This window comes from Pinus tabuliformis, chromosome 6 (genome assembly GCF_031772625.1).
Source record: "Pinus tabuliformis cultivar Carrire ecotype Pingquan chromosome 6, CPIR1, whole genome shotgun sequence".
Lineage (NCBI taxonomy): Eukaryota > Viridiplantae > Streptophyta > Pinopsida > Pinales > Pinaceae > Pinus > Pinus tabuliformis.
This window is the reverse complement of record NC_142292.1, coordinates 1,851,672,564-1,851,697,426: the sequence shown is the minus strand read 5'-3', so window position 1 is coordinate 1,851,697,426 and position 24,863 is coordinate 1,851,672,564. Positions and strand designations below refer to the sequence as shown.

At 38.7% G+C, this 24,863-nt stretch overlaps 1 protein-coding gene across 1 annotated transcript in view; it reads right to left on the bottom strand.

The window, feature by feature from the left end:
* Positions 1-24,863, bottom strand: part of LOC149266413 (UPF0235 protein At5g63440) — a 94,243-nt gene that overhangs the window by 32,246 nt on the left and 37,134 nt on the right. Inside the window, exon 2 of the mRNA XM_089430529.1 lies at positions 7,292-7,406. Within this exon, the coding sequence (XP_089286655.1) occupies positions 7,292-7,406 (115 nt within the window). The remainder of the gene's footprint in view (positions 1-7,291; positions 7,407-24,863) is intronic.

Here is a 24,863-nt window from a genome sequence, read left to right as displayed (position 1 = left end):
CAAATTTACTGAGCTAATTGAGTGACAAGAACCATGTCACACAAGTTAACTACCTCCAGGTTGTCCTGCTAATGTGGAAATTCAATTTACTCAATTTGACTAAGGCTAAAGTCAAATTGAGCCTTTCTTGCTACATTTTTTCAACACTGCCTCTTAGCTAGAAAGGGATTTTCAACCACCCTTATCCTACACTTGTGGAATTCGAATTTACCTCTTGACAATGTCTTTGCCAAGATGTCAGCATCTTGTTCCTCGGTCGAAATGTATTGTAGCAACATAATTCTCCTCTACGCACAGTCCCGCAAATGATGCTATCGGATATCAATGTGCTTGGACCTGTCATGAAATATTGAAATATTGAAATATTGAAATATCAATGTGCTTGGAGCTTAATGCAACTCTGATTATCACAATATATCATTATCGGATCCATCTCCTAACTGAATAGTCCCACAAGTATTTTCCTTATCCAGGTTGCTTCACATGTTGCTTGACTTGTAGCCATGTATTCAGTGTTTGCTGAGTTGAGCACCACAGACCTCTACTTCCTGTCGTACCAGGAAATAGATGCGGACCCAACACAAAAGATAGCACCCGATGTACTTTTCCTGTCGGATGGACTTTCTACCCAATTTGCATCGATGAACCCTTGCAGCTTCACTCCCATTGTCTCTCTGTACCATAATCCATACTGGGTAGTGCCTTTGAGGTACCGTAACACATGCTTTGTTGCCTTCCAATATAATTTGGTAGGCCTCACCATAGCTTGGTTGAGTTGGTTGACTGCATAGCACATGTTGGGTCGTGTGTTCACAAGATACATCAGTGAACCCACAAGCTTCCTATAAATGGTAGCATCAACTTCCTCACCTAAAGAAGCATACTCCTTCCTCTAGTTTGTAGCTAGAGGTGTGTCCATGGGCTTACAATTCTCCATGTGAAATCTTTGAAGTATCTCGGTAGCATACTTGCCTTGAGACACAAACAATTCACCATCACCCTGCCATACTTCCAGCCCGAGGAAGTAATGCATGAGGCCCATGTCTTTCATCTCAAATTCCCTTGCAAGATCCTCTTTGCAAGAGCGGATCAACTACTCATCACCTGTCAATATTAAATCATCGACATACAAAACAAGAATAAGCAACTTACCATCTACCACAATGTGATAGAGGTTCGCATCTACTTCACTTTTGGTGAAGCCCAATCCAATGAGATAATTGTCAATCCGAGTGTACCATGCTCGGGGCACCTATTTGAGACCATACAATGCTCTCTTGAGTTTGCACACATGCGACTCTTAATCATATGTCTCAAATCCTTCTGGCTGCTCTATGTAAATTTCCTCCTCAACAACATCGTTGAGAAAGGTGGTCTTCACATCCATCTGATGGATTTTCCAACCCATCTGCACAACCAAAGCTAGAATGGATCTAACTAAGGAATATCTTGCAACTGGTGCAAAAGTTTCCACATAGTCCACTCCCTCTATCTAAGAGAATCCTTTGGCCACAAATTTGGCCTTTTACTTTTCGATGCTCTTGTCCGTTGCATGCTTCACTTTGTAGATCCATCTCAAACCAACCACTGATTTCCCTTTTGGTCTCTACACCACTTCCCATACATTATTCTTCATGATGGATTTGTATTTTTCCACCATGGCATCAACCCAAACTGGTTGAGCAATTGTTTCCTTAAATGAAAAAGGCTCTGTCTCAATGTGCTCCATCATGAGAGCCATGTACCCAGTGTACCTATTAGGTGATCTCCTCTACCTGGGTTGTGATGTGGGGACTCCCACATTCTCTCGTGCATCCTGCAACAATCTATCAGCTTCTCTAGTTCTATTTCTCCCCTCTAGAAGATTTTGGTTCAGTGGATGTCTCCACTAGGCCTCCTGTCTGCTCCACTGCATGTCGCTGCTCCACAACCTCGTGAAGCTCATCCTGGGGCTCCTGCTCCGGCGAGATACTCAACTCTCGCTCCAGACAGCATCTCATAGCCTTGTCCTCATCAAACTTAACATCTCTCATTACAACTGTCATCCTCAGTGAAGGCAAATACACCCGATAATTCTATGGAGTTTCGGTGTATCCTACAAAAACTCCCAACTCTGTTGTAGGCTCAAGTTTCTTCCTCGAATCCTTGGAGACATAACAATAAACTGAAGCTCTAAAAATTCTCCCAGAGAAAGCTTCCTCCAGTGTGCTCATACCAAGTATTCTATGCAGACTCTGATTCTGCAAGTAGACTACGGCGTTGCATGCTTTTGCCCATAGATGTAATGGCAGCCCCTAATCATGCAACATGGCCCTTGCTGCTCCCACTATGCTCTTATTCTTCCTCTCAACTACCCCATCCTACTATGGGTTATGGGGTGCTATCAATTCTATCTAAATACCTTCTTTGGCATAGAAATCCTTGAAGGCATGCGAAACAAATTCACCTCCATTGTCGCTCCTGAGAGCCTTCACCTTCTTCCCAGTCTCCTTCTCAACTAATGCCTTGAACTCAACAAATTTTGAGAAAACTTCATCCTTCTTCCGCATGAAGAAGATCCAGCATTTTCTAGAAAAATCATCAATAAAAATAACATAGTACTTATGTTTTGTTGTGGAGGTTGTAAAAAAGGGTCCACAAACATCAAAGTGGACTCACTCCAAGACTGCATATGCTCTGCTATCTCGGTCATTGAATGTGGATTTGACATATTTCCCCAATGTGCAACCCTTGCAGACATCCTGCTGGTCAAGGGAGCCTTTAGGGAGACCGATGGTAATTTGTTGCATGATCTTTAAGGCACCATGGTGTAGATGACCCAATCTCCTGTGCCAGAGTTTTCCAACATCGCGACTTGGCACTTTCTCAGCCTTACTAATCAATGCAGTGCAATCTCCCACCTCAAGTGTGTATAGGTCCTTCACTCGAACCCCAATCTACTTCACTTGCACAGTAGTTATGTGTCTCAGAAAGGCTTTCCCTTTACTGAAAATAACATCATAGCCAGATTCTCCAAAACTGCTACAGAGATCAAGTTCTCCTTTAGCCTAGGTATGAACATAACATCTTTGAGGTGAAGAGGAGAGGCTTTCTCCCTCTCAAAGGTAACAATACCAATTCCTGTAGCACTGTACCGCCCATCATCCCCCATTTCGATATGCATTTGGAGATCATTCTCCTCCAAGCTGCTGAAAAACTATTTGCACCCTATCATATGGAACAAGGCAACAGAATCAAGATACCACACACTCCTCATAATAGTGTTGGCCATGCATGCTATTAGGGTGAAGTCTAATTTGAATTGTGAAGCCAGTGCTTCACCTGTTGCTCCTCCTGAAGGCTTCTTGGTAGACTTCTTGTGCGGACATTTTGTTGCATAGTGCCCGAATTCGTGGCAGTGGAAGCATTTTATCTTGCTCATGTCTTTCTTCTTGCCATTATTTTGGCTAGACTTGGGTTTGCTCTGGGTCTTCTTCCCTTTGCCCTTCTTCCCCTTTCCAACCAATTCAAAATTCTCTTCATCCTCAACTTTGGATGATGTTCCATCCTGGTTATTTCTCTTGAACTCTTCTTGTACCAAATCGAACCACAACCTTTCCCAATTCGGTAATTTCCCTTCCATTCACAGAGTCCTGGTAGTTGTGCCAGGATTTTGGAAGGCCTAGAAGAGCCAGGTTTACCAGGTCATCTTCTACAACATTCACCCCGACCCCTTCAAGCTCATCCCAAAATAATTCTCCTCGTCTTTGCAACATCCTTCTTTCAGTGGGCTAATTGTTGTGCATCCGACTATGGAGGTTTTGCAATGTCAATTTTAAGATATTCTAACACAACATTGTCATCAAGCACTGCTTCCATTCGATCCTTCCAGGCTATGAAATTCAAGCTACCGTCCAGGGCATACTCCAATCTCAGACCATTGAAAGACATTATCCCGATCCTAATGAAAAATCGCTGCAAGAAATCTACAAATTCGAAATTCTTAAGAGACAAGTTCGAAACGTTGGTTCTAATGTGAATTTTGAGGCTCTGATACCATGTAGAAATTTGATAGGAATTGCAATTGCTCAAGAATTCGAACTAAAATCAAGAGACACAAATTCTCCTCTACTAATCTGCAGAATGGAAATCACAATTTAGAACAACATGCAATAAGCAAAACTGCGAATACACCATGATTTCTAGGGGAACCCAACTGGGAAAAACCCCTCAAGCCTCTTTGCATTAATCAGATGAATAGAGAATCTATTACAATTGCTAGCTCTAGCTCTGAGCTCAACATGCAAAAGAATAATTGTTTTCTCTGCTCAATGAACAACTCTAACCAACACTTAACCAATTCTTTGCTCACCAAGGCCCCTATTTCCTTGCTCAATTCCTAAGGAAATTAGCCCCTATTCTTAGGAATTTCCTCCAAAATGATTGCGCAATTCCCAAGGATTAATTATTGATTCCATGCAACACCTGTACACTCAAAACTAGTCTACAACTTATGTTACACTGCCTTGTCATATCCACTTCAACTAAGGAATTTGAGTTCCTTGCATGCACTAGCTATTTTGGGCTGATTGATCAGTTAACTGAGAAATCTTTGAGTTACACTGTTGTCCCACTACACAACTGACCTTCAACTGACTCCACAATAGTTAGAGGTCAGTTAACTGAATGCAACTGAAAATCACTGAACTGGATTACTAAAATTTAGCAATCACACACACATAATTGAACAACAATCCCTCTAACTCAAATTTACTGAGCTAACTAAGTGACAAGAGCCATGTCACACAAGTTAACTGCCTCCAAGTTGTCCTGCTGATGTGGAAATTCGATTTACTCAATTTGACTGAGGCTAAAGTTAAATTGAGCCTTTCTTGCTATATTTTTTCAACATTTTGCTTTCTTGCAGGTAGTTGGTAAAAGACTAAACTGGTCCAAGAGCAGGACTCGTACTTCCCTTGGATACTTTGGGTTTGAGTTGGTTTCCATACCTTCTCAGGAGAGTATTTTTGTATTATTTGAGATAACGTCAAGCTCTGTTTTGGCTAAGATTTACATCTGCTGCTCATCTTCAAACTGTTGTTGTAAAGTTTCACAGTACTGTATCTCAGAATATACATCTGCTGCTACTATTCTACCATTGCCGAATTTCACTGCAGTTATTATGGAATCTGTTGTACTACAAATTGCCGAATATTGTTGTTACCATGAGCAGACCTGGCTATATTATAACTGCAATTTCAAAATATCAATCTGACATTAGGTAGTTAGTAGGTTCTTAATAGTTTTTGCTTGTGATATTTCTGGATATAAACTGTGTCTGAAATAGTTTGAAACGTCCAATGTTTGGGTGGACACTCCACACATCATCAGGGACAATAAAAGCTTTCAAAAGCTTCTATTGTCCCTGCTGATGGGTGGTGTGTAAGTTTTTATTGTCCCTGACAATGGGTGGAGTGTCCACCCAAAACGTTGGATGTTTCAAGCTATTTCACAGCTTGTATCCACAAATATCACAAGAAATATGAATAAATGTGGAAACCCACATTCTTAGATTCTTAATAGTTGGAAAATAAGTTAATAACAGAATTCATATCAGATTTCAGTCATAAAACTGATTTGAAATCGGGCCTATAATACATGGCAACCAGCATTCGATAAATCAGTATGTTTCTATGTAAATAATGTGTCACGCTGTCAAAGGATATAGCTCTGCATGTAGGGCATTTTAAGTCTGCGACAACAGTTGATGTGTCAATAGGTATGTATCTTTTAATAATTCTGAAAAGTTACAATGCATGCAGGGCATTTTGAGTATGCAGAGTCAGTAATTAGAGAGTGGACAGAATCTTAATGGCCTTATGGTTTTGTAAAAAATGTAAAACAGTAGGCCTGTTTTGGGCCTCATTAATACAAACTTATTTTTCTTTTCCACGTCAACCAAAAAAAGACCAATGGATTTGTACTCAAAAATGAGAAAGGATCGCGGACATTTTGTCAATTACACATTTAAAAAGTCCCTAGCATGTGCTTCCAACTAGAACTATCTTAAAAAGCCTTAATAAATTTTCAGGTTGACAACACTAATAGCCTCCAACATTTTATATGAGTCAATGGTCATTTATGTGGAACTGATACTATCTCTGGATAGAAATGCTAAAAAATTTCAGATTACCCACTCAATGCTTGTGTGATTACTCCAGTTTGAAAAGATCTAAATCAAGCAATGATAAACGAATGTATGCAACTTACAAAACAGGAATTACTACAAATTAGCACCTGAATATTTCTATCACACTGGAATAAACAAGTTTCTTCGATTGCTTCCGTTTTTTGCCTAAGGTTGCAACTGATAGAATATATTCCTAATGCTCTTAACAGAGTTAAAGATAAGCCAAAGAACTCCCAGCCAAAGGAAAAATGGAAACTCAGATTGGCCAAGGAGGAATTTCCCAGATAAGCCAAAGAACTCCCAGCCAAAGGAAAAATGGAAACTCAGATTGGCCAAGGAGGAATTTCCCAAGTGGATCTCAGCTCAAACAGAATTCATTATGGTTTTTGACGGAGCATCCAAAGGAAACCCAGGGACAGTGATTTATCACTCTGTGAGCAGAGATGAGGTACAGATTCGCCTAGGGCTTCGGTACAACTACGAATAATATGGCAGAGGCATATGCAATGTATCAATGTCTAGTTCAAATGAGCAAATTGGGAGCTCAAGAAGTGCTGATCATTGGAGATTCTGCAACTCTAAGCTATCATTTATTTGCTGACTCTCTTCCTCCAAACTTGAGGTTGAGAAATTCTTTCAAAGAATACAAAGACTCTATGACCCGATGCTGGTTAGAAAATATTTTCATGTTTTAAGGGATCAAAACGTGGTAGCGGATCAAATGGAAAATCTGGGCACCACCTTGAATAAAGGGGAGCTGCAGTGGCAAGGAGTAAGGGAGTATTCCCCCCTCCCTTAGCTTCAATCATGATGTTTTGCAAATTTTGGTTTGTCTTAGGATTCTTTTGGAGGGCCTATCCATGGTCTAGTTTCGAACAAATTTCCCACTGTCAAGGGAAGGATGATGTAAGTGGAAACAGACCTACTAGAAACCAGAATGTAGACATACTCCTGGAATAAAAGGAGAAGCAAGATGTGTGAAGTAAGCTGCCCTGTGCCTTTCATACAGTGTTTTTAAATCAATATATATTCAAGGATCCTATTCAAAAAAAAAAGAATATACTCCTAATGCAATTTTCTAAAATAGTTACATGGAGAGGACATGAAACAGAAACCATATACCTTTTCAGAAGAAATTTTCCTGTTTCAACAATATTTAATCTCGCTAAATGCTGTTTTTTGTCCAAAACATATGCTTTGTCAGTCTTTCGTCTAGGCATTTTCTGCAACTGTGTATCTGAAGAATAGAACAAATACCAAAAGGAAGAATTTAGAAATCTTCCATACCATGATGGAGAAACATTAAATGACACCACAATAAAACAACATAAAAGAAGAAAACCTTAACTTATTAGATACCCATTGCTATTGAGCCTTGAAAGCTAATAAGACATAAAAAAGAACACTAGAATCTACACCAATAAAATAGACAAACAAACAAACACAAAAAAACCAAGATAGCATTAGCTTTCACTGAAATGTATAATTTAAGACTGTAAAATAGTCAGCCTGCGAGGTCATCAATACAAAACTAGACCCATGTGTGGCAAAATATCAAACAGTTCTAGTTAATGTTTATGGCAGTTGTTCAAGCATCAACTTTCTTAGCAATACATGTGGTGTACTGCTATGTAAAAGCCTTCGTTCCTTTGGGCACAAAGGCTGGTCATTCCTAAGAAGACCCTAAGAATTTAAATTCCAAGTAGTCATTACACTATGATATCAAGTACTTAGCTAACATTGGTCATTGGCACTAATTTCAAAGGAACAATAAATGAAAACCTCATGGTAAATCATCAACACAGTCTGGATTTGCAGGTAAAGCAGGGGTTCTTTGTATCCCTCCACCATGGTTCGTATTCCCCCAGAGACATGTTTCACCCCTCATGGATCATCTCAGCCATGTAAGAGGGCAAACTTACGTGTCCAGGCAAGCCTCCATGCAAATGAGCCCAGGTGCTAGCCCTAGGCATATTTTGCAGAGTAGATTCCCCCTGCTTGCAGTTTCTCAGCCAAAGGGTGTCTTTTGAGGGCTGTAACCCAGCTACATTCCTTCTATAATATTCCAATAATTGGAGAAGGGCACACTTACTGCCAAGTTAGTCAGAAGCATTTTAAATAGACAGAGGATAAGAAATAGCAAAACAAAAGGAGAATCACAACGGTTGATAAATATAAAATGAATGAGACATTTTTGGATGATAAAATCTTAGATCTACCAACTAGCAAAATAACTTCTAAGCCTTCAAAGTGACTACCTAAATGAACGATAATATTTCATAAGTTATTCCCAGTTGGAATGATGTTATTTACTTCAATAGAATCAAACAAAAACGAAGTTCTTGCTAACTGTGCCAAAGTGAACATATTAATAGCCATAATTACATCAAGTGTCCTGAGCTCAAGACAGAAACAGATGTTATTAGGGACAAAATAGAACGACAGCATCAATTTTTTCTAGAAAGCAGGGAGAAGGGTGCCTATCTCCCTTAATAATTTACTTTTGTTTACATGCAATAGTGCCTTGCTTTGTATAAATTAAATTTCAACAAAAACCTACAATAGGATTTAGTTAGCAAATAGTACTCCCTTTAATATATTATTCCTTCTGCATCGAAATATGAGGTACCCACCTATACTCCCTCAATGGCAATCAGGTACCCACTTGACCAATTTAAAATTTGCCCTGTATTAGTCTCAAATACTGACTGCAAGTAGCTCACACTATATTTCTAATGCAACTAGATGTGGAATTTAAGTTAGCAAAACCAAAATCTGATTTTTTAAAACCATTTATCTAATTTGCCTATACAATTCGCATTCAGTCTAAAAGTAGCATAACAGCAAACCATTCTACAGCAACTAAGCGTAGAATAACACCATTCACACACAACATTCATAATTTCTAACAACAAATTACGCAAGATTTACCCATTGAATTTAACAGCAGAAAATACTTATCATTCATCAAGCTGTGCACATGGAAACCGATAGTGTAGGAGCAATTTTCCCGTAGTGTCCTCGGGTAATTTTGCCCTTAGGGTTTACATTTATCTAGGGTTTCCAATAAAAACAAACCTTTATATGACAACAGCGTACATTCATTCACTTTCACTTAACATTAGGCAATATAGCAATATGATTCTTCAATAATCCAGCAGTAATAAATATGATTCTTCAGTCTGTTATGAATAAAATATATAAAATAATACAAATAATGTAAATAATAATTAATTAACTAGTAATTATTTAATGACGAGATATGTCCCTAAGGACATGACCGTTGGTGAAGAGGTATCTGCCTAGGTATATAAGCAGGTCCTCACCCTCATTTGTAATCATTCTCATTCATACATTTTAATACATATTTTTGTATCTCCAATGGAGATCTTCATATTCCAAGTATTTTGGAGTAATTAACTTTCTGAGTATACGAACTTTGTTTGTAACATTGTTATCAGAGCATTCCTCTGAGTATACGAACCTTGTTCATAACATCGGTATCAAAGTTGTTCGATCCTCTAGCCGCTCAACCGTCGTAGAGAACCAGTCTGATCCAGCCCTTGGCCATCAATTTTCATCAACCTTGTTGCCGTTGCAATTCAAGCGTTTCGCTACATAGTTGGAGGTTCTCCATTCTGTTGGATTTGCTATCAAGCACTTGACCATTGGAAAAAATTTATATAAAAAGAAATATAATTAAAAAAAATCATAAATTTATATAAAAAAATAAAAGAAAGAAAGTATTGAAAAAATGGTTGAAAAAAAAAAAAATCATAAATTTATATTAAAAAAACAAAAGAAAAGAAAGGAAAGGAAGTATTGAAAAAAAAGAGCATATACATATAAGGAAGAAAAGGAAAATTAAAAAATAAATAAATTGTTGCAGCCCCCAACTGCTCAACGACCACCACAGCTGCCATCTGCAGTCCGCCGCTAGTTGTCACTGTACATTTCCCAACATCTAAAATAGTCGTCCACTTCCTCACTGCAAAAACCTAGTGTACAGTCACCAATTTAATTTCTGCTACTTAAATTGAAAGTCTGTACAAAATTAATAAATTGGCAGGTCACACCAGTTACATCAGCTAACATAAAAATCGAATTGGGTGAGAAAAATAAAACCACCAAAGAAAAAAAAATTAACAAAAGTCTACAGTGCTATCATATCATACATTACTGCTGTACACAGTTCAACATTCATAGTTCATCACTGTGCATCCACCAACAGTACCGTACAGCTGCTATTTAACTGATTAAACGTGGCCCTGTATAGTATGACAAATTACAGATTGTTGTCAGCCATTGGTTGTGAAGAATTTTCAAGTCCATACATACCGTCGTGCCGTATGGTCATGACTTTTTTTTGGAAGCCTGCTTCTAAACTTACTGCAACAGGAGCCCAAATAGACCTGAGAACAAGTGCAGACCTGGGCAGTAGATTCACTGGAATTCGGTTGCTTCCCCTGAGGGCATCTGCATGCCCTAAAAGAGCACGGAATGGTTGCCAGAATGGAGCAGACGCTACAGTGGGTTTTGGCTCCTTCATTTATGGCTAGCCGCAGCCTCACTTGCCCCCCTGGACAATGTTGTAGCTTCATTGTACAACCACAGACATCTCAGTCTGTGGCCTGAGGCCTGGGTTGATTTCTGCAGTGTGATCCCCCCTCAACCAGACTCGGTGATCAAACCAACTTCGGAGAATGTACAAAGGAGACTTCGCTGTCTGTGTAGAGAGAGCCTTTATGGTAGCCGCTCAAAAATAGGGATGACCTTTGCTTAATGAACAGCCTCAGACAGATTTTTCCTTGTATGCCAAAATCAGACCAGAACTACTCCAACAATATATGTTGTGCCAAGAAAGAGTAAACTCTTTAATTCTTAAACCAAACCAGACCAGTGTTGCAGGAATCGCCCCCCCCCCCCTGGATCCGAGGCCGGAATCGCGTCCCGTACGGAAGCGTTCCGGAACCTCTAGGCGAAGCGCGATTCCAAATTTACTGAAGCGCGATTCCTTTTTTTTTCACGATTCCTGGAATTATGGAAGCGTTGGCCCGGATCCGCGCTTCGGAGGGCGCTTCGGGCCTCCGGAAGCGCAACGCTTCAGGCCCGGAAGCGCACGCTTCACGAGGCCCGGAAGCGCGCTTCCATATGAATCCGCGCGGTCAGCTATCAAACTCGGTTTTTTTTTTAATTTTTTTAAAAAGTTCACTTAACTTAGCATGAGGGGGTGGGTTAGGGTGAGGTTAGGGTTAGTTTAGGGTGAGTTTAGAAAAGAATAAAGCCCCCATTCTCTTCTCATTTTCTCACTTTGAGTTTATGAGAGTTGGAGAAGAGAAGAGAGGAGAGGAGAAGAGAAGAGAGGAAAGGAGAGAAGAAGAGAGGAGAGCTTGGAGGAGTGAAGAAGGAGGAGCTAGGAGAAGGAGGAGGAGCTTGGAGCAAGAGCTTGGAGGACTTCATCTACAAGAGCTAAAGAGGTAAGTTCAAACCCCAAACTCCCTTGTTTTTTTGAAAAAAAAATTGTATTTTTCTCCTCCCTCTCCTACTCTTTCCCATTGTTTCTACTTGCTCCTTTATTTACAGGTTGTCCACCACCTATATCCATATTCCAAGATGGTGTTCTTTTGGCTTCTATGTATCATTCCACTCTTGGTTTTAATGATGGCAAAGGTGAGGAATAGAGGGGAAGAGGAAGGGGATGAACTTGGCGACCCAATGTATGATGAGGAGGAAGGGTTTGAAGAGGAAGGGGATGAACTTGAAGGGGACACTGAAGCACAAGATGGGAAAGGTACAACAACACCCTTGTGAAACTATGTGACCAAACTTGATGGGGGAAAGGGTGGTGGATCTTACAAATGGATGTGCCCTCATGATTGTCATGGAGGAAAACCATATTGTGGTTCATATACCCGTCTGAGGAGGCATCTTTGTGGGGTGCTGGACAGTGATGAAAAAAAGGGTTCTGTGGGGGTACAAATTTGCCCAAAAATTTCAGCTGAACAAAGAACAAAATACATCCAAATAGAGATGGCTGCACAACAAAAAAACAAGAAACAAAAAACTCATTCTGAATCAAGTGCAACCTCTAAATTTGGTAGTTGCCCATCTCCTCATGGTACTTCTGCAACCTCTGGAGGTAGAAAAACAATAGGGGATTTCCTTAATGTTGCTGGGAGGGATGATGTGGATGGAAAGATAGTCCGTTTTCTTTGTGCTTGCGGTGTACCATTCAATGTGCTTCGCTCTCCCTATTGGCATGACATGGTAAAGGCCATCAATGAAGCCCCAAAAGGATACAAGGCCCCCAACTATGAGAAAGCTAGAACAGTGTTATTAGAAAGAGAAAAAGCTAAGGTTCAAAGAGCTTTGACACGTTTTACACATGAGTGGGTGGATTCTGGGGTATCCATTGTATCAGATGGGTGGACAAATATTAGAAACCAACATTTGATAAATGTTCTTGGTGTTTCTTCTAGTGGTGCAGTATTTATTGCATCTCATGACTCCTCCTCCATCAGTGCAACTGCACAAAACATTGCAGATCTCCTATTGAAATCAATCAAAGATGTTGGTCCGAATAATGTGGTTCAAGTGATCACAGATAATGCAGCAAATTGTAAGGCAGCAGGAAAAATTATTGAGCGTACTCATCCACACATCTTTTGGTCTGGGTGCCTGGTTCACACATTGAACCTTTTGATGCATGATATTGTGAAACACAAAGATTGTGGGTGGATTGCTGAGGTTTACAGGAAAGGGAAGCAGCTCATTAAATTCATCACAGGGCATACAAGGGTAAACTACTTCTATGGCACTTACTCCAAGTTGCAATTGCTTAAAATTGCAAAGACAAGATTTGCTAGTTATTACCTCACCTTTAGGCGGCTAGTGAGGGTGAGACAAGCTTTAACTAATCTGGTGTGTGCTGAAACATGGGATGAAATTAACACTGACACAGATGGTGCTAATGCAGTCAAGGACACTGTTCTTGACAGTTACTTTTGGTCACAGGTTAAATATGTTTTGCAATTCACCAAACCAATTTATTACATGATCAAGTTTGCAGATTCAAATCGACCAGTAATTGGGGAGGTGTATGAGCAAATGGATAGCATGTTGGGGCAGATTAAAGACATTGTTGAGCCTAGAGATACCACCTTGTACAATTATATTCGTGCAGAGGTGGAAAACCGATGGGAAATGCTAAATGTTCCATTGCATGCATTAGCATATGTTTTGACACCTAAATACTATCATCCATCATGGCTTTCAAAACCAGCACCTGGGGGGGGAAGCAGGAAAAAACCACACCAAGATAGAGAGGTTCACGAAAAATATATGGCTGCATTGAGTAGATTAATCCCTGATAATGAGGAGGCTGCATTGGTACGGAGACAGGTGAGCAACTATACGAGCAACACTGGTCCATTTGGGAGCATGCATGCAATTCAAGATCGAGAGCATTTTTCTGCTCTTGAGTGGTGGAACATGCATGGAGGGCCTACTCCACTTCTACAGAGTTTGGCATTGCGGGTGCTATCACAGGTGGTAAACACTTCTTCTGCAGAGAGGTGTTGGAGCTCTTATTCTTTCATCCACAGTGTTAAAAGGAACAGGTTGAATTTAGACCGGGCAGAGAGCTTGGTTTATGTTCATTACAACTTGCGATTGTTGTCCCATTACTGTGAAGATGCAAAGTCTAATAAAGACTTGTTGACTTGGGACAAGAATCCAGAGGAGCCCAATTTGGAGGATGGAGTGTTGCGACTAGAGCAATTAGAGGATTCTCTTATCCAGGTATGTCCATTGTGGTATGAATTTTCCAATTTTCCCTTATAAAGCATTTCTCTAATTCATGTTTTTAATTTTTTTGTTAACCAGTGTTTTTTTTTTTTGCATGAATTTTTTGAGCGATTCTAGGATGATGACACGGGTGTTGATATGCCACCACCCCCACCCCCATCTGGTCCCTTGGTTTCTAGGTTCCATGGTTCAACACCAACGGCAGGGGGTTCTTCTTCATCAGTTCCAGTGCCACGACTTACACAGGGACCATCTTCTTCATTGCCACCACGTGGAGGCCCGCCATCACGTTCTATTCGTGGTGGAAGGAGGAGAGATTAGTAGATATATTCACAATCTACTTCTTTTTGTCATAGATTACTCATTAGACTTGTAGACTTGTGAATTTGAATTTTGAACCTTTTTGGCTTGGCGGTGACCAAGTGACATATTTTGTAAACATTATTATTTGAATTTTGGACATGACAAATGTTGACAGTTGCTCACTTGCTAGATAAATCATAATATGCTCTATGTTTTATGTTTTATAATATGCTTAAATGTTTTATGTTTTATAATATGCTTAAAAATTTGATGTATGTTTGTAATAGCTAGAATATAGATGATTGTTGTACATACTAGTAACTACAATGGAATCATGGATGCCATATCTATCTTGATTTATGCAAAAATATGCATGTTTTCATGTCTTCTACAATTAATTTGGTATTTGGGATGTTTGTTTTGAGTATAAATGCAAAAAAATATAAAAATATATATATATATAGCAGACGCTTCCGCGGACGCTTCGCTTCCTAGATTTTTGGAAAATGACGCTTCCGCGCTCTGCGCTTCCGCTTCGCTCCCGCTTCGTGCAACATTGAACCAGACTGCTCCAATGACTTGTGCCTTCACAAGGAAAAAGAGTGTCTAGCTAGGGAGGTAGGGTGGGATCAGCTCCATCGAAACTAGACAAAAATGATTAGATAGGGTGGGATTCCACCGAAGCTAATCAAAAGGAAGAGGTCTTAAAACCCTCAAAGTTTCAGGCTCAAGAAAATCAGAAATATTCCAATCCAAATCCATGATGCAAAATGATTCCAACTCCCGTTTATCTATAGATTTTCTGATGGGGTGCACTCTAATGTAAGGGTTTGCAAGTGCAACCCCCAATTTGGGCCTTTTTGCCCCAGCCAACCCAAAATTTACCCAATGTTGCCCCAAACATTGGATAATTGGGTTTTTCTCCCTTTATCAAGACTACGGCCTACATGGATGATTAGGCTACTTTGTCCTCCCGTAGGCATTCAATCCACAGGGTGCATTACCATAGTTTTAAAACTCAGACTCGGACTTGGAACCGGACAAGGGTGAACTACGACTCGAACTCCGACTTAGTATCGACTCAGCCTAGTTGATTCCACTGACTCTGTCTTTGTAAAAAATACATTAAATATTTAATTTTTTATGAAAAAAACATATTTTTAAAGATTTTCATTCATGTTTCCAAACTCAAAGCATTAGAATAATAGAGAGAAGACAACATATGATTAAAGTATGCTCATGAGTCATGAATATATCTATTATATCAAAATGGAACCTAGTACACTATCCAATACATGTAATATGTAGATATCATAACAAAAACACATAACCAAGGAGGCTCTAAATGACCTCTACAACAAAACAATACAACTGCAAGACTACAAGTCACTAATACAGAATACTATCTAGTGATTAGTATCACTAGTCACTACTACTAGACAAGGCAACATCAACTGAATCGGAGCCAGACCCATGGCTCCTCCTCTTCATCAAGATCTCCAACTACAATTGTAGAAGTAGTAGCACTAGTACTAGTTACACGCTAAGATAGACGAGCTATGCATCTGCGTCATGGTTGAGTAAAGGAAGTGCATGCAGCTAGAGGACTTGGGTCTGGTACTAGTGGATCTGCATCTAACTGAACAATCTCTAATGCATCCAACTCCAAATCAACATCAACATCAATATCCTCGTCAGGGTCAAACTCTGCTAGTTGAGTCTCCACTACCCAATCTGGGGTTGGATCAATATCTTCTAACCTAAGTCACCTGACACGGGGATTCGGGACACGTAGGATTCGGGATACGTGGTGTCGGATTCGGGACACGCTGACCCCCCGGAACAGGACACGTTATATATTATTTTATTAAAATATATATATATATATATATATATATAATATATTTAAAATATATATATATATATATTAAAAAGTAGATATTATCATATTTCTTACACAAATTTTAATTAATGATACAAATTTATTGATTTCAAACATAGATCTTCATCTATAGCTATTAGCATGCATAGTACATACAAAATTCAAATAAATGTCAGTGGTACTGGTCACATAAATGATAAATCTATTAAAAATTTAAATCATGATTCATAATTCATAACTGAAAGACAACTTACAACTACAAGATAGTAAGATAAACACACTGACAACTGTAGTTTTCTCATTAAGTCATCAAATCAAAATGTGTTACATAGGTAGTGTTGGTGCAATGCCAATGGCAAATAGAAATAGAAAATATAAAACAACTACAGGTATACAAGCCTCAAGGCATCAATCAGCATCACTGTCCCCATCATCATGGTCCCCACTGCTCTCCTCTACATCCTCCTCCTCCCCTGTATCCATAGTCGCCTTTGCATCTGCTGGTATGGAGGCTGACCCCTCTAAGTCATCAAATCTAACAGGCTCTAGCACTGGATCATTGAGATCCATGTTGGCCAATGCCAACTCAACAATGGTGTCCAGACCCATATCATCAGGAACAGTGTTACTTGGGAGCGGGAGCGAAAATGGGAGCGGGAGCGACATATTCAGAAGCTCTTGGTTTGGTGCTCTTGATTAAATACGAGTTCCATACCCTAATACATGACAAAATTCAATGGAAACATTGCAATCCCCCAATCCTAAAATCCTGAAAAACTGATAAGTCTGCTGGATTTTTAATCAAATCTAAAATTCTACTTTCTCCATATGAAATCCAATGAGGCCGGAACCACTCTCAAACATCCTGAGTCATTTCATGGTAATGTTAAAAATTTAAGTAAAAGGATGAAAATGAAGATTAAGGAGAATGTCACTTTTACTTTAAGAATTTAACATTACCATGAATAGCATATCAATACTAGGGCCTAGACTTGATTATGAAGCTGCCAAAATGCTCTACTCCTTGCTGCAACAGCACAAATCACTTACCAAATGAAAATATTAATGAGCAAACATGCCCTTTTCATACCTGCGCTGAGCTTAGCGAGTCCTGGAAACCGGACACGTGTCCTAAAATCGCGACACGCCCTCGGACACGACGTGTCCGAAACGGACACGACGTGTCCTGTGATTTGGACACGAATCCAGACCGAATCGTGTCGGATTCGCCGGATTCGGGATTCGCAGGGGGTTTAGGATGAATCCGGTTTCCTAGCTTCTAACACAATGGGATTTGTATCAGGTCTTTTGTTTGGCAATTAGTTGCGTCTTAGTCGAAGGTTGTATTGGACGAAGACTAGATCATTTAACTGTTTTTGTTCTAAACGGTTTCTCTTCTTCGTGTGAATCCTCTTAAAGACAAACATATTGCGCTCACACCCAGAAGCACTGCAATTTTGACTCAAAATATGAATTGCAAACTTTTGCAATTGAGGACACTTGCTACCAAATGCCTCCCACCAGTGTGCTGCAAAAAACATAGTTGTGTAACGAGTTCAACAAATTATATCCAACTTTCAAATTATAAACAATTTAACAAAATAAGACTTTGAAAATTGAAATTGTTTACCTGGCTCATCTGCCTCTCTTGTAATCATCGCTAGATTTTTTCCAAAGGTACCTGTGGCTCTATTGAAACAAGTGATATGTCAGTGTATCTCCAATTGCTCACTCTCATCAAGGACCATGCGCTCAAGGCATTCATACAATCCATCTTTCACTTCCCCAATCAAATCTTCTCCCAGTTGAGCTTTATAGTGATACCTTGGGTTCATAAAATACCTAGCTGCATGTATAGGGCGATGGAGTTGATTGTTCCATCTTTGATCAATGATTTCTCAAATAGGCCCATAATTAGCCACTTTATCCTTTTATGCTGCCTTTATTTGCTCCTTTGCCTGATCCATAGCCTCATAAATTAAACCCATAACCAATCTTTCCCCATCCACCAACTGCAACACCTTAACTAGTGGCTTAGCAATTTTCACAATTTTTGCTACCTTTTTCCAAAATGTGTCATCATTAACTTTCTTTCTTACATCTTTGCCATCTTGTTTGTGGGCCCATTGACATCCATTCCATTCATCACTGGAAAACATTTTCTGCAAGTTTTTATGTTGGGAAAGCATAGATTGCAATGTCAAAAAATGAGTTGCAAATCTAGTGATGGCAGGCTAACCAGATCCTTTCCCCCTGTGTTTTTCCTCATCAAGTTCAAAATCCATGAGTGATTGTAGATATATTTTGTTATGCTTTTGGCATGCTCTATAGTGTTCTTGATCCAATCTATTTTACCAATATCCTCAAACATGAAGTCTATGCAATTTGCAGCACATGGGGTCCAAAAGATGGTTTTGTGTTTTTCCTCTAGCATTTTACTAACAAGAACATAGAGGCATTATTTGTGATGATCTGAACAAAATTAGCCACGCCCACCTCTTCAACAACCTCATCCAAAAGCTTAAACAACAAGTGTGCATCTTTCACCTTATTAGATGCATCAACTGATTTTAGAAACATGGTTTCCTATGGGCAAAAGATACGAAAATTTATAATGGTACAAATCTTTTGACCAATCCATCCATCTGACATGATGGTACATCCTGTTTTCTGAAGCGAACAAAGTTTGTTCTTCGAATTAAATACTCCAAAAGACTTGGAATATGAAGTTATCCATTGGGGATACAAATATTATATATTAAATGTATGAATATGAATCTTACAAATGAGAGTGAGAGTCATGTATATATAGCCAGGCAAGCACCCTTTCACAAGCGATCATGTCTCCTTAGACATGCCTCTTTGTTTAACCAATTATTAATTAACTAATCATTATTACAATTATTTATATATTTTATTCGTAATATTGTCTTCATCCTCAAAAAAGCTTTGTCCTCAAAGCTTGTTAATACAAAAGGCTTGATCTCTTTTTCGGTTTCAAATGTCTTCTTGTCTTAGCACTGTCATCTTCATTGATACAAGTTGATATGATCTTCTAAGTGACAAACAAAATTGTCGCACTGAGAAGGGATCAGACCATCCTAGATTAATCTTCTGTGGAATATTTTGATCATTAGAATTTTGTAATGAATTGTCATCATAGGACTGGATTGAGGTTATTTCAATATTCTTCTGAACGGCAGCTTGTTGTTTCTATTCTGAATGGTACATATACGTACCTTGATTGAGTTGTCTACTCTCATGATTTGGATGTCAATATGGAGCTTTTTTGGTTGGACTTTCCCTTATTGGGTGTGTGGCAATTTTTTGATTTTCTTCTAGCGAAGATGTTGTTGAGTTGGTTACGGAACATTCACTTGGGATGTTCATTCTCTGAACTGCAACATCTAAGTTTGTATTTTCTTCAACTTGTTTGTCTTCTTCCTGAGTTGTGACATTCACTGGATCAATATCTGTTGTTTTTTCGTCAATTTGAATTCCTACATTTGATGCTTCCTTCTCGATAAGTTGTTGTACCTTGTTTTCTAACGACTTCTTATCCTTCTTAAGTTTCTTAATTTGTGTCAGTAATTTTTCACTATGGTTTTTAAGCCGAGAAACTTCTTCATTTTTGTCAACAGTGATCTTCTCAATTTCTCTTGCATATTTTGTAGAACTTTTTTACCTTCTTGAAAAATTACTATTGAAATATCTTGTATGTCATCTGGTGTTACTAAATTTGGCTTCAATGTAACATCTTGAAGTGTTATTTTTTTCTTTTTATATGAAAATGTCAAAAACTTATTTTTCGTATTCAGGATGAAGGAACCTAAGGTTTCCATCCATGGTAATCACATAATAATGTCACTTGGGTCATTACATAGGGATTAAACAGAGAATTGCGATATAAACGTATAATCCTTAATGTTTAACTATAAATTAGTTGTGTCATATTTTTTGTTGCCAAAACAGTCTAATTTTTCGATTATATTGGACTCCGGAATCACTAATTGGTTTGCAATTTTAGGTGTTACAAATTTTTATCTTCAACGGGAGAGATAGAAATAGTAACATCTTTTCCTGCGAGAATTCCCTTCATGTTAAATAGCACTTTAGCATAACCTGGTAAGGTTTCTAAAAATCTTCCTTCCTTCAATTCCGAATTAGATATCATTTTTCTTTCTCAAGATAAACTTACTTCAAATCCCTCCAATAGCCTTTCGAACTATATTATTCCTTCAAACTTCAACCCTTAGTATAAAATTGTTTACTAATGTTCCCTTTTAAGAAATAGAATCTTTCTACCTTGTAACTTCACACTTAAAAATCACCTTCTTTTTTCCTCTATAATAATATTGTTTTCAAATAAACACCCTTTTTTATTTTTTCTCTTATAAATACCTCCTTATATTATTCCTTAAAACGTCAAACCTTAGAATAAAATTGTTTACTAATGTTCCCTTTTGAGAAATAAAATCTTTCTACCTTATAACTTCACACTTAAAAATCACCTTCTTTTTTCCTCTATAATAATATTTTTTTCAAATAAACACCTTTTTTATTTTTTATCTCTTTTCTTTATAAATACGTCCTTATACCTTCAAAAGATATTCCCCTAAATAATACAATTACCCTTCTTAAGCTCACTAATGTTAATGATTTAAAATATATATATATAATCACTTGGTATTTTATTAATCTCTTTTTTTCCACTTATTCACTTTATCCTTAAGATCACCTTTAATTTTCCTAATTTTTTAGTGGATAAATATATATAAATATAAAGGTCTCCGCAACAACTTTTTTAAATATTCTCGTTCCACTTATCTTTTGATTTTTTTCAATTGAATATTGATTAAACTCTTTTAATTTAGGTTCGCTGACAAATTAAAAGAATTTGTGATAAGACGCGACCCAATAGTTAGTCACGTGGAGTAGAAGTTAGTGTGTTGAAAAAAACATGAAAGAACCCCTCAACCCTTTGAGCTCCGCAACATTTGCACAGTCGGCAATGGGGAAATTAAGAACGGGATCACAGTTGCATGAACGGATGATGCGGATTTGGCAATTTGCGACTGTGTTGCAGGGGCGGGCGGCTGCAATAAGCGGAAATTGGTGGTAGCGTGCACAGACGGATGGACCGAACAGTCGTGCTGGTCACCTGCAACTAGTGTAACCACGGCAAGGGAAACCTGTTCAAATCGATTTCAAGGCTCAACGTTGCAGGGATATAACATTTATTACGAAGGCAATGGCGCGGAATGAACGTTTGGTGAGACGGTGTTACAGGCTGCGCGTTACGGTGGGACAGCTACAGCTGATTTGGGCTTCAATGACTAGCGGCAGAAAAATGAGTGTGCAGCTGGTTTGGGTTGTTGGTGTTTGTGCAAAACATGGTGACTGAAGCTTCGAGCAAGGACAGGTAAGTTTTTGTTTTTGTTTTTATTATTATTTATTTATTTAATTAAATTTTCTCTTTTTAATAAATATATTTTTTTTTCTTTTTTTTCTTTTTTATAATTCTTTGTTTATACTTCTTTTTTTCTTTTTCTAATATAACTATTTCACTCCCTTTTTTTAAATATTATTTTTTTATTTTTTATTTTTATTTATATATATATATAAAAGTTTTTTTCCCTAATAATTTTTTTTTTAAATGGCCAAGGGCCCATGTCAAATCAGCGACGGAGAAACTCCAAGCTTGTGTAGCAAACTGCTTCAATTGTGACAACAAGAACATTGACGCAAAGTTGATGGCCAAAGACCTGGATCGGCAAGCGTGGCTCTGTGCAGCAGTGGAGCGGCGAGAGGATTGAACTGCTCTGATACCAAATGAAGAGAACAAAGTTCGTTCTTCGAATTAAATACTCCAAAGGACTTGGAATATGAAGATATCCATTGAGGATACAAATATTATATATTGAATGTATGAACATGAATGATACATATGAGAGTGAGGGTCCTGTATATATAGCCAGGTAAGCACCCTTTCACGAGCAGTAATGTCTCCTTAGACATGCCTTTGTTTAACTCATTATTAATTAACTAATCATTATTACAATTATTTATATTTATATTATTTATAATTTTATTCATAACATTGCCTATTTTATTCGTAACATTTTCACCCATGAGCTTTTGAAATCTTTCAAATATTCCTCAATGGACATAACCTCTTTATGCAAAAGAGATGCCCTTAATTCATGCAGCAATGATGCCATCAAACATAGGTTCATAATAGAGTGAACGGGCATCATTGAAGGGGATATTAGCATCATGCCACCATCACACTATGTAATCACAAGCAGTTTCTCTCAATTCTTTCTTCCAATGGTCATCTAAAGTAGGCTGGATTTGACTTCTATTAGCTTGAGGACCATGTGCACTATCAGAGGGAGAGGAGAGTGAGAAATAACTTTTGATACCACCCTTCTTTTTAATTTTACCCTTAACCTTTTTCTTGAATAGACTCCAAAGAGGGAGGAGCATAGCGAAATGGGTTGGATGCATCAGTACAAGGGATAGATGAAGAGCCCTCATCATCAAAATTGGGGTTGGCAGCCATCATGTGTTTTAGAATCCTCTTCCTCCCTATTTCAACCTCTATTGCTTTTTTTCTAGCTTTGTCTTCCTCAAACTTCTCAAATGTTTCTAGCAACTCCTTCCTAATTTCCCCAATATTCTCTATTGGTTATGCACATGGGACAATTTGGCCTCTAGTACCAACCAAGCTGCGTCTTTCACTCGAGAAGCCATTTTTTGATAATTGGAATTGGAAATGAAAAGAAGAAAAAAAACAACTCTTCATTTCTTCTAGAAAAACTACTCTTTCAATTTCCAGATCTTAACCAAAAAAAAACAAGGGCATATTCGAGAAGTGAAAAAAGCATACTTGTAGCAGGTGCTTTGCTTGCAATAAGTTTAGCCACTATACAAGGGAGTGTCCAAATAGAAGGGACACATCACATGATGATGATCACAATCATTCTAGGGGCAACTTCAACAACAATGATCAAAGGAATGACGAGTACAATGGCAAAGGAAAAAGAAATGCGGGACATCAAGGAAATGGTCGACCCTCCAAGAAAGCAAGGAACTCCAGGTATGAAGAATCAAATGTTGTTAACAATAAGCAAAAGGAATACTATCTTATATCAGCCCTCTCCACTACCTCTCCTCCGGACACTTTGGGGAATTGCCTAATTGACAATGGTGCTTCAAGACACTTCACCAGATACAAGGAAGCTCTCTCTAATCTAATAGAGAAGGAAACAAACTTGGAGATTATTCTTGGAGACAATGTCACCTATCTCATAAAGGGTGTAGGGAATGTTACCCTTAAATTGAATCAGGGTAACACGATTCATTTACAAGAAGTTCTTTATGTACTTGATCTCAAGAAGAACTTGGTGTCCATTCCGGTAATGGAAGACAAAGGTTACAAGGTCGCATTCATCGATGGAAAGGTACGTGTTTGGAAAATGAATTTTAAAGATGCTTTTACTCTTGGGTTCAGGATTGACACTTTGTATCAAATTGAAAGAAGTCCATTGGGGGCCATGTCTTGCAACACATCTCTACAATCTGAACTGTGGCACCGAAGGTTTGCCCATCTTCATTATAAGGCCTTATCCGATGTGAGACAGATGGTGACAGGGATGCCTGAGTTCAAAGTAGAGCATGAAGGTATATGTTCGAGATGTACCGAGGGAAAACTTACAAGGGGACCATTCCCCTCAAGTAATAGCAAGACCTCAGATTTATCTGGTATGATGCCCGTAAGCTCTTGGAAGGATGAAGTATACACCTGGTTCCGTCACTTCAAAGACTATATGGAACAACCCAAGGGGTTTGAGGTTCATGACCAGGAATCTCATATATGCAGGTTGAAGAAAGCTCTCTATGGATTGAAGCAAGCACCTCGGGCTTGGTATGAGAGGATTGATAGCTATCTGATGAAGATGAGATTCACTAGAAGTGAAATCGATCCAAACGTTTACTTTAAGGTTGATGGTGATAAACCTCTCATACTGGTACTTTATGTGGACGACCTCTTTCTGACAAGTGCAGACCCTCTCATTCACAAACGTAAGAGGGAGTTGGATTCTGAATTTGAGATGAAGGACCTAGGACTGATGCACTACTTCCTAGGGTTGGAGATCTGGCAAAAGCCAAGAGAAATTTTCCTATCTCAAGGAAAATATGTTGTGAAGATATTGGAAAGATTTGGGATGGTGGACTGCAAGCCTGTGACTACCCCGATGGAGCTTAACTTTAAGAAGTTATGCAGTAGTGCTACCGGACCTGAATTGGGAAATGCTTCTGAGTATCGTCAACTCATAGGAGCATTGATGTTCTTGGTGAACTCCCGTCCAGATATATGTTTTGCAGTTAACACGTTGAGCCAATATATGGTTGAGCCTCATCACTCACATTGGATTGGTGCCAAGAATCTTCTGAGATATCTTCGGGGCACAATCACTCATGGATTGAGATACATTGTCGGAAATGTAAGGTTGCATGGTTATTCTGATGCTGATTGGGCAGGCAGTGTGGTGGATTGCAAGAGCACTTTTGGGTGTTGTTTCTCTTTAGGTTTTTCTTCGATATCCTGGATGAGTAGGAAGTAGAAGTCAGTTGCTTTGAGCACTGTTGAGGCCTAATATATAGCTGCGAGTATGGCCTCCTGTGAAGCTGTCTGGT